This window comes from Crocodylus porosus, unplaced genomic scaffold (genome assembly GCF_001723895.1).
Source record: "Crocodylus porosus isolate Cpor-Errol unplaced genomic scaffold, CroPor_comp1, whole genome shotgun sequence".
Lineage (NCBI taxonomy): Eukaryota > Metazoa > Chordata > Crocodylia > Crocodylidae > Crocodylus > Crocodylus porosus.
The window spans coordinates 29,767,145-29,780,379 of NW_017728931.1; the positions used below are offsets into that span (position 1 = coordinate 29,767,145).

Consider the following 13,235-nt stretch of genomic DNA (forward strand, 5'->3'; position numbering starts at 1 on the left):
TAAAACAAATTTTTACTTTACCTTATATTTACTCCGTAATAACTTCTACCACTAACACCCTATCTCAATGAGCTGTTGACCAGTTCTGGGACTTAAGGAGTTGGCAGCCGCACCTAGCCCATCGGGTTAGAACGCAAGGGCTTACTCTGGAACTACGTGAACCAACAGACATCTTACAAACTTATTATAGAAAACTAACAACTTACTCTAAGTCGTCTACTTGCGCCAACTCGGCGAACCTCAAAGGCGGTCATAAAGCTACCTCCAATCCCGCCCCAGAAGCCGCGTGCTTGCCCGCTCCCCAAGCGGTGCCGGAATCGCTAGCCCGGCATTCCGCCACAAAAGTTAGTGGAGTACTTTAAAAAGAATCTGGCACCAATTGGAATAAACAGAGGCTTTTTAATTTTTTTTTTGGTGAAAATTCTTGCTTAAGCTGTTAAGTAATATCACTAGCTACAGTTGCTTTTCTTCAGATTAGGGGGCAGTGGAATGAGAGGTCAGGGTTGGGGGGCAAGAAGAAATGAACTTAACACACATAAACCTGAGACTCAATTATGAGAGGTTCTGTGCACCCTTTTTCCTTTAAGAGGACAAAAATTTAAACATGGAAATAAATGTGGAAGGAAGGAGTTCTGTGTATTACTGATTTACATGAAATATGAATAATGTAATAAACAAACCCTTTCTATTCTATACTGACCTTGGCCTTTTCCTGTAGATAAACATCTATAAATGATCATTTGCATATCCAGTCCCTCCTGAATCCAAATCCTGTCCATCACTCGAATAATTTGCAGAACTAGCATGTCTTGACGTAGATCATCTCCCATCTGTGAAAAAAAGAGCAGGAAACAAAATTTCTCCTTAAATCCCAATGACACACCCCTTTCTACCTCAATGTTACTACTATTCTCTGTGTTTTGGGACAATATACTCAAGCTGAAAGTGTTTTGACAGCAACAGAAAATGATATAATTTGTCATTTCACCTACTGCAATCTTTTAGTTGATTACTCACATGTACCTATTTGTGTTTGAAATCTATTTGGGAGAATGGATTTTTATTTATTTAATTTTTAAAATAATCTAATACCAGATCCCTTTTTTTAGAAATAACAATATCTGAACTGATATTAAGTTTCATAACTTGGTATTTGTAACAGGCTAAAAGGGAATCTTATTATGAATGTAAATTTTATCCATGACATGATTCATATGCAGTTTCAAACAGTGATGCAATGCTGACTGCTCTCCCCACAGAGTCAGTTAAATGATAATCCCAGAGAAATCAGGTTTTAATTGTAGCCACAAGAAGTAATGAAGAGATTATTTTTCACCATAGCTGGGTAAATGGCCTGTGAAAATAAAAGCCCTGCTTTTCCCCTCCCCCCCTATATCTAAAGTACATCTGAGTTTTACTGCTATTTTTTAGCTTTCATCTAAAAAGTCTTTCATAAATTCCTATCTTTTAGTTACATTAAGCTGCTTTGGTCTTTTATTATGTTCCTTTTATAGAAGTATTGCAATTTACAGACATTTACTGCCATTAAATGAGTACATGAGGGGACATAAATTTCCCTTTATTGTTTTCAAATCCATTTCTCTTTCATTTAGAGCTAATCTAGATTCCAATTAATTCTGCTTAGTATTCAAACCTGAAGAGAAGTCTCTCTGTGTTTGCTCACCACACACACATAGTGTATAATCTAGAACAAGATCAATAGTTACTATTTTATCAAAGTATTACCTTTTAACAAATAATGAATTGTATTCTGGGACACACTATGATTTCCTCTACATGGAAGTCCCTGGATGACAACAGGGAAGAAACTCCATTACACATTTGCAGTGGAGGTAGACATAGCATGCATGCCCTCGTCTGAGCTTTCTGGGGCTGCCACTAACCTTGGGGTATGTGTTGGATGAAGTGAGGTGATACCTGACATTTTAACCTACTGGTCTGAGACGGAAGTATAGTGTGGTACACAGCTTTCCTACATGTGTATTTAAGTAAGATAGTTGTTCTTCCTTCAGCATGCTTGAAGATTTTTTGTGTTCCTATGCCATGGCCAATTGTAAAACTTCATGAAAGGCCAATTATATCTCAACAGTAGAAAAAGACATAGCATAACTGTGGACAGGTCAATTGGAGTAGCAGCCCAGCATGGACACTTAGGTGGTGGTGTCACTGTAGCTGCACCATTTGCAGCTGCCCTGTTATGCCACTGACAAGAAATTTAAACTGTGTAGACTTCAGCTTTCTGCACATAGCACTATAACATTTCTTAGAGCTACCACCATTTTTAAAGATAGCAGCAATTTTGTGCTGTTCAGCTTGCATGGTACAGACAACCACACTGTGCAGTCTCATGGATGCTTCAGTTTTGTCATTTTCCTTAATCTAAAATAGAAATAATTTGAGATTAAATGTGTATTTTTTTGTTTGCATGTATAGAAGCATGAGCAGCCCGAGTTTCATTCCAAAACCCTGAAGATAGCAATGGGCTTGTATCACACAGGTCACTTCTTTTGCCATTCTATCTTGATCTCATGCAACCCTGACAGAGAAAAATCAATCCTAAATACTTTAGGGCAGAACCCATTCTATCTATTAGGATTTAGGAGCATAAATGCAATTCTATTCTACCCTATTCATATCCCTGAAACACTGTCAATCCAAACAGTAGGTGTGTAGTTCTCTTCCTCATTGCTTTTTCTTGACTTAGGCTTAAGGGTAAGATGACAGCATGATACAAATGCAGATGCACTAAGAGACTTTCAGGGAATTGTGTAGGGTAGAATAGGATCACTACTAGGCACTGTTAGGCACCTGCTTTGTGGAACAGGATGAAGGCAGACCTAGAAAGCTTTGGCCCTGTGGGGTGGGGTACTGGTTGTGGCTAGGCCAGTGGCCAGCCTGGCAGCAGACAGCATTCTTGTGCCCTCTCTAAGTTAGCACTCCAGTCCTAGTTACACTATGGGAATAGGATCTGGATATTAGTGCCAAAAGCAGCCTCTAACACAATAGTATTTTGGTTCACTAGGGATATTGTACTACAAACAGTATGCTGTAGATAGCTATATCATGAAGCCCTGAGCAATCCTTTCTCTAGACCAGTGATTTTCAAATTAAAAAGGTAAGTGTAGGCTTATGCTTGTCCCTGCCTGGATGATCCCACATCCCCACTGCCAGGCCCCTCTGCGAGGAAACAAGTACTCTCATCTACAATGTAGTTTTTGAAATTGGAAGCCACCCAATTCAGAAAAGTTATGAAGGGGTGCCTTGAGTCCAGTAATGTGTGCCTCAAGTCCCAAAGCCACAGCTCTAGACTGTTTTTTTACCTCAAGAGGGAAAATAACTTGTGTTGTCCTTTGTCACTTATCCTGGCTCACTGTACAAAGTATAAAAAATGCAGTTTTCCCAGCAATTATTTGATTCTTTACTAGTCAAGAATTTGGATGCGTCAATGTATTTCCTAAAAATATCATATAAAGTCTAACATCAAACAGCATCTTGAAAACTGAGAAGCTCACCTAAACCAAACATTTCAAACACTAAATCTGAAATATTTTCCTTCAATGAGGCTTAAAGCAATATTATTTCAATGAGTTTTAAAGAAAAAGAAGAAGAAAAAAGAATTGGGGTTATTAGTAAGAACCTACCTTAAAAATCACATTGATATTTCTACTTGCTGTATCTGCATTGATGAAGGAGATTTTCAATGGAAAAGCATTGGATGTGAAATATGAACTGGTCTTCAGAAAAAAAACAAACAGTATGTTATGGTATAAGGCAGGAGAATAGCTCACCCTGGAAATCATGGTCTCTTGATAAAATATTTATCAGCATTACAGGTAACAAAAATAAATAGCCCTTGATATTAGCGACTATTAAACTCACTGAGAAAAGTAAGAGCCTCTCCTTTCCTTGGTGCTTTACCATCTCTGCAATAACATTGAGACTTATAAAAGTCTGAAATGATCAGGTACCTCTAACTATAATTTTCATTCTTTCTGAGAATCAGCTTTGGCTGGCATTGCTAAGACCAAAGTGATACCTGACAGACCAAATCAGAATCTGCAAGCACTTGCTAATTCTACAATCTATTTCATCAGTGTCTGGCCCGCAATTCATCTGGAGGCACTACTCATTAACTTTGGATACAGAAAATTCTGAAAATTGTAATCTACATGATCAAGAACCTATTTGGAGGGAGTCTAAAGTCTGACCACCTGGGTGGGTTCCCACATGCATGTGGTACCACAAACTGTACACAGGAAATGTGAAAATGTGCAAGAGGTGGTAAAATTTGCTACCAAGAAATCCTGGTAGCAGGAAAAAAAAAAACCTTCTGGGGAAAAAGCAGCACAGATCATATGTTAGTAGCGTGCACTGGAAAAAACGGAGGCTGGCTGGCCATCCAGAGCAATGCTCTTGTTGCCAGCCAGGCTCTGTGATTCCGGATCTGTGCCCCTGCTGCACCAGGACACCAAGTAATACTGCTGGGGCCAGCACAGGTGCTGACCCCAGCCTCCCCTACCCAGGACGATTTGCTACATGTCGAAGTGCATGTGTAGGGGTCTGCGATGTGGCACAAAGCAGAGGAACAAATTTGTGCTGTTATTTGTGCCTCTACAAGCATATGCCCCTGCACATGGGGACCCACCTCCTGTGTCCTACTGCACCTTCTAGCCAAAGATCTCTAAGGGCCTTAAAAACCCACTAATGAACTAAAGTTTGAAAAATCATTGCAAATTAGGTTGGTATTATCATCACCCTTATTAGGAAAGAAAAGCTGAGACAGAGACAAATTAATGGCTTGCTTTTCAGAAATAATGAGCATTATACAGCTGCTATTGAAGCCAGCACAGGGTATTGTTGCACTGATGGAAAATTTGAGGAAAACTACTTTCAAACAAAAACATGTATTGCTTTTCATGCTAGAAGTTCAAAATATGTTACAAACATTACTTAAGTTTCACCATACCCATGTGAAGGTGTGATGAACAGATATTATACTGATGTTACTGCAGAATACATTTAAGTAAAGATGGTAAAATGCTCATTCTACAGAAGTAAATAAGACTTTGGCCAGAGTGACTGAATAGTTTTTCCTAAGGTTCCTGCAGGATAATGCATCAGTGGCCAAGGGATTCCTAAGCTTAACCATTTAGAGAGCCCTGAAATGAATTACATTTAGGTTTTTAGAAGCACTGAGAAATGCATTTAAAAATGTTAGTTCACATAATATAACTGGCACCATTCTAAAGGCTGCAGATAATATGATAGATGATGATAAAATAAGATGTATAATGATATAAAAAAAATGGAAAAATACATATCAAGATTTCTTATCTGTCAAGCTAATTTATAAACAGCATAACTGGACCTGCCCACCAGACATCATTTTCAAAAAATGTCTGGAAGCAGAAGGCTTCAAAATTTTCCTTTAACTATCCAAAATTAGCCCAACCCTGTAGGGTGCCAGAAGTCCTCAGTTCTCACTGGGATCAGGGTTAAACAGCAATTAGAATGAGAACCACAGGTAAAAGGTGTTGAAGGGAATCAGTGTGTCACATGATCAGGGCCACTGTGCTTACTAAGCCAGAAAGCTCAGTTAAATGCAAACTGCAGTGATGATAGAGCTGTAACCTTAAAAAAAAAATCACACTTGCACATAGCATATTTTCCTTACTCCTTGGTGCCTATTTCCCACAACCACACTGATGCAGCTCATTACTGGTGTGGAACTGTGTGTAAAAAAATTTCTAAACCATAAGTGATGATGCTGGCACTGTAGTCAATGATATCAAACATATGAAGTAAAACACAAAATTTCCTCTGTTTACCAGACATTTTTAAAAAGGGATGATTCACATCAATACATACAGGTGACTCAAATATTTTTCATGCCAACAAGGTTTAATTTTGTTTCCTTCAACCTGATCAAGGTCAATGTAAAACATTTTGCTCCTTTAGGTTATATACAGGCATTTATCTGTAATGCTACAAAGTGTATCAGCACTTTGTAGCACTACACAAATATAATGCTAATGGAGTGTATAGGTGAACTCCAAGGTGAGATCTCCAGCCAGAGGGCAATAGAGGGTTGCTTCTCTAGGTCCCCTGTGCCTAGGTGAGATTAATCATTGCTGGAGAAGGTGGTAGGCCGTCACTGAACAACTCTGCCCAGCAAGCCCATGTGGCCAGCAGAGCTGCAGTATGGGTTGCACAGAGCTGTGGGTGCCCAAGCTCCACATATCAGTGCATGAGACCCACTCCTGCCCAGTTTTACCAATCAGCTGAGGAGCAGAAGCGGGAGCTTTGTTGCCTGCAGTGGCTGTGGAGTCAGCAAGGTCCCAGAAGGGCTCTTGGACTACCCACCACTGGGTGGGCTATCAGGGAACTATCTGCTCTTCCTCCATGTAGGAATGGAGAAGGGAGAGAAGAGGACTTTGGGATGCTGGGGGTCCTGGAGACCCCCATCGCACTATGTATAACTCTATATATGTTACATGTAATGCTACAAAACTGCAGAAGCTCTATCTCGCAGCACTTCCAAGGTTTTTTTGTGCAACAAACAGCTTAAATGCCTGTACACTCACCGTCTGAAGCATAACAAGGATATATTCTGTATTACAGAATTACATGTATTACCTGTCCATACATTGGTTTGTGGTACCCAGGTTCTACTTAAGGGTGGCATTCTTGAAGAGGTAGATACACCCTTCCCCTCAAATGATGATTTAACAGAATTTGGCTCAGAAGCAGGTTAGTTACATGGTACCAACCACAACCAAAAGAAAATACCCAGCCATGCTAGAAGGACAGTGGGGGGAAGGCTGCCTGTATGTCTATATGCTAGTTTGCCTAATAGTTTGCTAGGACTGTGCGAAATAGCGCCGTTTTGTTTCAACTTCCACTATGTTGTTTTGACAGGACAGTGTTGTTTCATTTCAAAAACACTGTTCTGTTTTGTTTTGTCAAAACTTTCTCTGTTTCGATGCTGTTTTGATGTTTTGCCCATAGATTATAATGGGGAAGCACAAAACTGCCTATAACTTTGTCATTTCTTGCCTGATTCAGATGAAACTTGCAAGGATGTTAGCCCCTTCTGTGGCTATATGTTTGCTACATTTCAATGAGATCGGTGCAGGCATTTATGGAAAACTGCACCTCAAAGGTTTGAAAGCAAAACTTGTGTCACATGTGCATGTTAAGGCACAGCAGGGTGAAAACTGCAGGCATGGTAATCCATGCTGATGCCACAAAGTCTGCCAGGTTTCAAGGAGATAGCTGCAGGGGTTTCTGGGAAACTACACCTCAAGCTGCTGACAAGCAAAACTCATGTCACGTGTGTGTGTAAAGGCACAGCATGGTGAAAACTGCAGGCATGGCTAGCCCCTGCTGAGGCCATAAAGCTTGCCAGGTTTCAAGGAGATAGGTGCAGGAGCTTCTGGTAAATTGCTTCTCAGGCTGCTGACAAGCAAAACTCGTGACATGGGTGACACTGTGCCTGTGTTAAAGCACATCCTCACTGGTGCTGGGGCCCATATTCAACATGGTAGTGTGCCCCAATAAGGCCGCCTCTTCCTCCCCTGCAGCCTTGGCCCGGTCCACGACTTTAAATGACAAGTTGATAAAATAACTTATTGAGAACTAGCACAGTAGCACCAGGAGCATCTCAGGCAGCTAAATTGTGACAGCTTCTTCTCCATGTGTGTTTTAAGGTACATCCTCACTGGTGCTGGGGCCTCTACATGACTTGGTAGTATGCCCCAATGAGGTCTCTTCCTCCCCTACAGCCTCAGTGCAGTCTACCACTTTAAATGATAACAGGTAAAATATTAACATTTTATTATTCCTACAGCAGGACAGTAGCATCAGCAGCATCTCAGGCAGCTAAACCGTAACAGAGCCTTTCTTCTCCTGCAGGACCTTTTTCTCCAGCAGCTGTCAGAGAACTCTCCCTGCCAGCACCAGCCCTGGGGCTTAGATGTGCCTAGGGTCCTGCGTCCTTCTGGTCAGGTACCAGGGGTGTTGGTCTAAGGACATGGCACTGACCGACAAGGTCCTTTCCTTTAGGTCAATCTAATCTGGTATCTTTTAGCAGACCAACTGAATAGTTAGAGAAATATATCTTAGCAAGTTTTTGGGTTGAAAAAACCTTCATCAGGCTGAGGAAGCACCTGCAGAGAGAGAGAGAGAGAGAGAGAGAGAGTGTGTGTGTGTGTGTGTGTGTGTGTGTGCGGATGTGTGCGTGCGTGTGTGTGCGCGCACGCGCTGTTCCTGGATGGAAGGAATAGTAAAGAAGCCAGAGGCTGGCATGCAATGCAGGCACGAAGCCAGTCAGTGAAAATGGAAATTGAGGCATCGGGGTGAGGGAAAGGCTGGGATGGGGGGTGGAAGGGGAATGTACCAGGTAAAAGTGCAGAGGTACCTGGAGTGTCAGATTTCTGGCAGGTTGTAATGTATCAGAATTCCACTGTCTATATTGAGTCCATGACTTTCTTTACCTTGGAGGCTGATGAAGTGCAATTCGTAGGTTCGTCTGTTAAAAGTGGTTTATAAATTCAAACAAGCACTGAACCTCACTAACAGCATCACCAGAAGCCAACTTCCTACAGCCCAAAACACACTTAATGGATCCAGGCCATGCCATGACAAGATGCACAAAGCCTGCCAACAATATCTCCAGTATGGCGATATCCTCACAATACAATACGTATTGACACCAAGTCTCCAATCTCTCAGGCCTGATCCTCAAAGGGAATTTACAAACCACGTTTCACAGAATTTCATAGTGTCTTGTGTTTATAAAAATATATAAATGTATCTGTGTTCCTGTATAAATTCTATACTGTAATATGCTGCAAGATATAAATGTATAGAAATAAAAACATATGTATCTGCCTTCCTATATAAATTATATAACATAATATCCAATATAATTATGAAATTGAAAAGAATACATTAGTGAATATAATAATAAATAAAAGGGTATAGAAGAAAGCAAAAGGTATTTTGGAATCCCATTTGCTAGCCTAGGAAGCAAGAAATCGAATCAATGGTAGTAGTAGCCTTTGTTGTCTTAACGCTCCTGAGCTGCTAGAAGATAGCTCAATAACTGTCAGACCCCAAGGCAGAAAACAGGCCAGTTCAAACAATGCTGCCTTTTATGCAGTTTTCCCATCCCTCCCCCAGAGCACTGGGATCCGAATGGACCTCAGGGAAGGATCCCAGTCACTGGCCAGCGACACAGTCAATATCAGAGAAGTCCTTCTCCCCTCTACCCCCTCCCTCTCCTTACTTTCTGTTTCCCTGCAGGCAAGCCCAGCTTGAGCTTTGAAACGTTTTGAAACTTTTAAAACATTTTGACTGCCTTTGTTTCGTTTGGAGGCTGTTTTGAAGCCCTTTGTTTTGCTTCGAATTTGCTGTTTCGAGCTCCAAGCGAGTCAAAACAGTGTCAAAAAGAAACTGCTGGTGACATTCTGTGCAGCTCTACAGTTTGCTCCTTACTATTCATCACACCCAAAATAAAATGATTCAAGTAAGCTAGACTTACATCTGAGTCTATGCCTTGTACAACCAGTGCAGGATTCAAGGGAAGCCGGCAAACATTTACCTCCTGGAAGAATTGTTTAAGTCTGTTGATTTCCATCTTTAGCACCTCCTGTGAAATATTAATCATTATGACAAGTTGAAACAACATAACAGCAGTTTCTTAAACTGTTGACTGTCTTGCTGTATTTTAATAAAACTGCAAAATGTCTGATCTTGGTAATAGTAGTGCAGCTTTATAATAACTAAAGGTGTCATACCACTGTATAGTAATTAAGATGCTTGTGCTCTGCATCTGTGCCCTTGCTGCTTTACATGCTCCACAGTGCCCACGTTCTCATGGTTCAGATATGAAACTCTCATCAGGGGCTCTTAAGTCTTGCACCTTGGGCTGTTTTGTCTCGTGTTATCTTTTCCCCCTCTGATCAAGCATGCAAACAAAGCTGATTTTTGGTTTATTGTCTCAGCATTGCTACCTCTCCCTTTTATCTATGGCTGCATATTGTAAAAGGTCTGGGGTTTGGGGGATTACACTGAACATGGCTCTCATAGCCTCTAAATTTGTCTCTGAGGTAGCAGCATATAATATAGCAAACTGCTGTCTCTCTACTTCAAAGTTTGTTTTGCTGCTCTCACTATTGCTTAAGTTTTCTGCCTTCTTTTAAAATCCTTCCGTCCTTTTTAAAGGCAAAACAGAGTTCAGACTCTTCTGTCATCCTGAAGTGATAGGTCTTATCTTTATTTGGCTTTCAGGTCTTCCTAGTTGAGTTACTAACTTTTAAAGAAACCTTGCACTTTAGAGACTTGAGGTCTCCTTGCTACAGGTAAATTCACTTCAGGCAAATATATTTTGGGAAGGGGAGTTGGCTTTGAGCTTTACTTTAATTAAAAGAATGATGGGCTTTGTAATCGTCACCCTTGGTCACTGTTAGATGTGTGTTTTGAGAAACTATGGGTATAGCGATTCAACTTGACTCAGGGGCTACTGTTTTTGAAACTCTGCTCATTAGAAATTGGTTTACTGGCAGTTGTAGCCATTATGGTTTTTATGACTGCTTCTGTAGATATGCAACACAATTCTGTGAATCTTGGTGGCCATTATATTAAGTGAATGGGTTATTGCAACTATTTAATTGCCAGGGCAAACTGAAAGATGGTAATGACCATCATACAGGTGACTAAATCAGCCTTGCATTTAATACACCTACTAACTGCAGCTCTTGACTCAGCATCTCTCCTCACTCCATTCCTTACATACATACACACATGCAGGCTTTTACAGAGACTAGCACAAAATCTGAGAAGTTTTGATGCAGAATCTCAAGCTAGGTTATATAACAAAGAGCACTTTCAGAAGATGTGTCCTTTCAGCAAAATTAAAAGTGAATTGAAGAAAACTTAGAGGGGAGGGGTGAGTTGTCTTAGCAAACCTGTCTTCTTGGATTGGTGGCAGCCTTTACTTTTTCAGCAATGCCTTCCAGAATTTTGATAAGTTTCCTCTCCTTAGAAAACTCATCATTCAGGGTTTTGCCAGCACAGAATTGGAGAGCAGCCAACAGCTTCTGATACCAGCCTTTGAAATGAGCTTCATTCTGTGCATCCTTTAACAGCCTAAAGGGAGGAAAGAAAAAAAAATCTGTGTACCTAAAACTGATATTTTTATACCACCTCTAGCAGGAACAATAAATACATTCCAAACTAATCTGTATTTGGTGACTCTGGGCAGTTTAACAGCAGAGAATGAAAAAAAAATGTTGTTTATTTGCAGAACTACTCAAGCATCATCTGATAACTAATGAGATTCCAAGTGTGTAGAATCAATAGGAATCTGCCATTTCTTACTGTCATCCATAGTACAGTTCCTAAGTTTCTCCTTATTTTTGCAAGGGAGGAATATATTTTCTACTTTGTCCAGTACACATAAACATATATTCACTTTTATCCCTGACTTCTGCAGAAAATTTACATATGCATAAACACACCATACATCCAGCGGTGGCATCTGAAATCTACCTTGGTCTTTCCATCTCCAGATGCCTCCTTTTCCATAAGCAGCCATGGACTGCTTCTAGCTACCTTGCACAACCCTTCCTCCCAGACATATCTCAAACTTGGATTCCATCCCTCCCTCTACAATATTCCTGGTTGATCCTAGACTAGCTTCCCCTTCCTGACATGGTCACTTAAGGTCATCTACATTAAATTTACCCATTTACCTAAGGGTTAAAGGCAAAAACATGCTCACAAATACACTGACATATTGTACTTGCTATCAAACAAAAGATTTTAACTGCATAAGTATAAGAATGTAGAAGGTTGGAGAATCTCTGGGCACCTTCATTCTTTGCACTGGTTATGTTACAGAAAAGCTACTACAGGCAAAACAGTTCTGTCTTTTGTGTTACAATCTATGCTCAAACTTAACTGAAGAATAAAGTTAGAGCAGATGGACTCTGCATATTTTTTCACTGAACTTTTTTTCTTTTTTGGTCTCTTTGTTGTCTCTCTTTTTGAAGAAACTTGCCTCACTGGTGCACCTTTTGCCAAGTAACCAAACCACCACTTCAATGAAGAATATCTTCACCTGCTGGTTTCTGACGCACCTTTCCAATAGCATAAACAATCTGGACTTTTGCTGCAATCTCTGAAAGTCTATACAGTGTTTCTGGCAAGTGCCTAGGCACAAAAGAGAGAAGATCTGAGAAGTCTTCATCCTCACTTCTCACAGGAATCTAAAATGACACTTAGCATAGCCTAGTAAAAGCATACAATTGCATTTTTGTCTGGGAGAAAATTTCAATGTCAGTACACTGTCATGTGGAATGTGCTCAAAGATACACATGATTTTTGTGTCAAAGCTTCAATAGAAAGGATGAGGACAAAAAACTTTTCATGCAGAAAGGGCTGGTGTTATGAGGGTTGCCATGTTTCAAACAGAATGCTTAATGCCTAGTTTCTGCTACACAGTACTTCCACCAAAACTTGGAGTGCATCAATAGTCAGAATTCCATGATGGCAGAACACCTCCCTTTTCTGCCTGCAAAGTCATATCACCTCTCCAAAGCAAAATAATTCTTGTTGTCATCCAGGAGTTGGCAGACGGCTGGTGTAGACATTTCTGCACCTTCTGCTATCTTTAGCAACTTGTTCATCAGCTGGTGCCTTTCCAGGGCTAACTTCATGCTTTGCTGGCATGGACTGACCATGGTGCAAGGACACGTACATGACCTAGAGGCTTAGCAGTGGCAAGTGTCATCTATTGCCAGAACAAGATAAGTAAAGACAAAGCCATGAACTCCAGAATGTGTCTTCACATGGATACATTAAGAATTAGGGACAAGGAAAATCATTGTCTCTTTTGACCTGTGGGTTCACTTTAGCCCAGTGTAGGCAGAATTAAGTTTGATGGCAGCTTTGTTGCAAACCCTCCCCCGCAAAAAAACCCCAAAACACTTTTTGCACACAGTGCTTCTGGGATTAAGCAAGGTAGTTTTTATTGCAGTTAGAAACCCCCTTTTAATTTCTAGCCTAAAAGTATTGGTGGACAATTTATACACATTTATCCTTGCACCAACATTATGCTTCAGCTTAGACAGCAATTCTGCCTCTCCTGTGTTTAATCCCCTAATGCATCCACTGAGAGGAGATATGATTACTTTGCTTTATTTATTTTT

General features: G+C 40.6%; 1 protein-coding gene across 1 annotated transcript in view; it reads right to left on the reverse strand.

Moving 5' to 3' along the window:
* The window catches only part of PIK3C2G (phosphatidylinositol-4-phosphate 3-kinase catalytic subunit type 2 gamma), a 340,743-nt gene that overhangs the window by 139,184 nt on the left and 188,324 nt on the right, over positions 1–13,235 (reverse strand). The window contains exons 19-22 of the mRNA XM_019543878.1: positions 10,992–11,172; positions 9,566–9,673; positions 3,663–3,755; positions 701–830 (exon numbers count right to left, since the gene is read on the reverse strand). Of these exons, the coding sequence (XP_019399423.1) occupies positions 701–830; positions 3,663–3,755; positions 9,566–9,673; positions 10,992–11,172 (512 nt within the window). The remainder of the gene's footprint in view (positions 1–700; positions 831–3,662; positions 3,756–9,565; positions 9,674–10,991; positions 11,173–13,235) is intronic.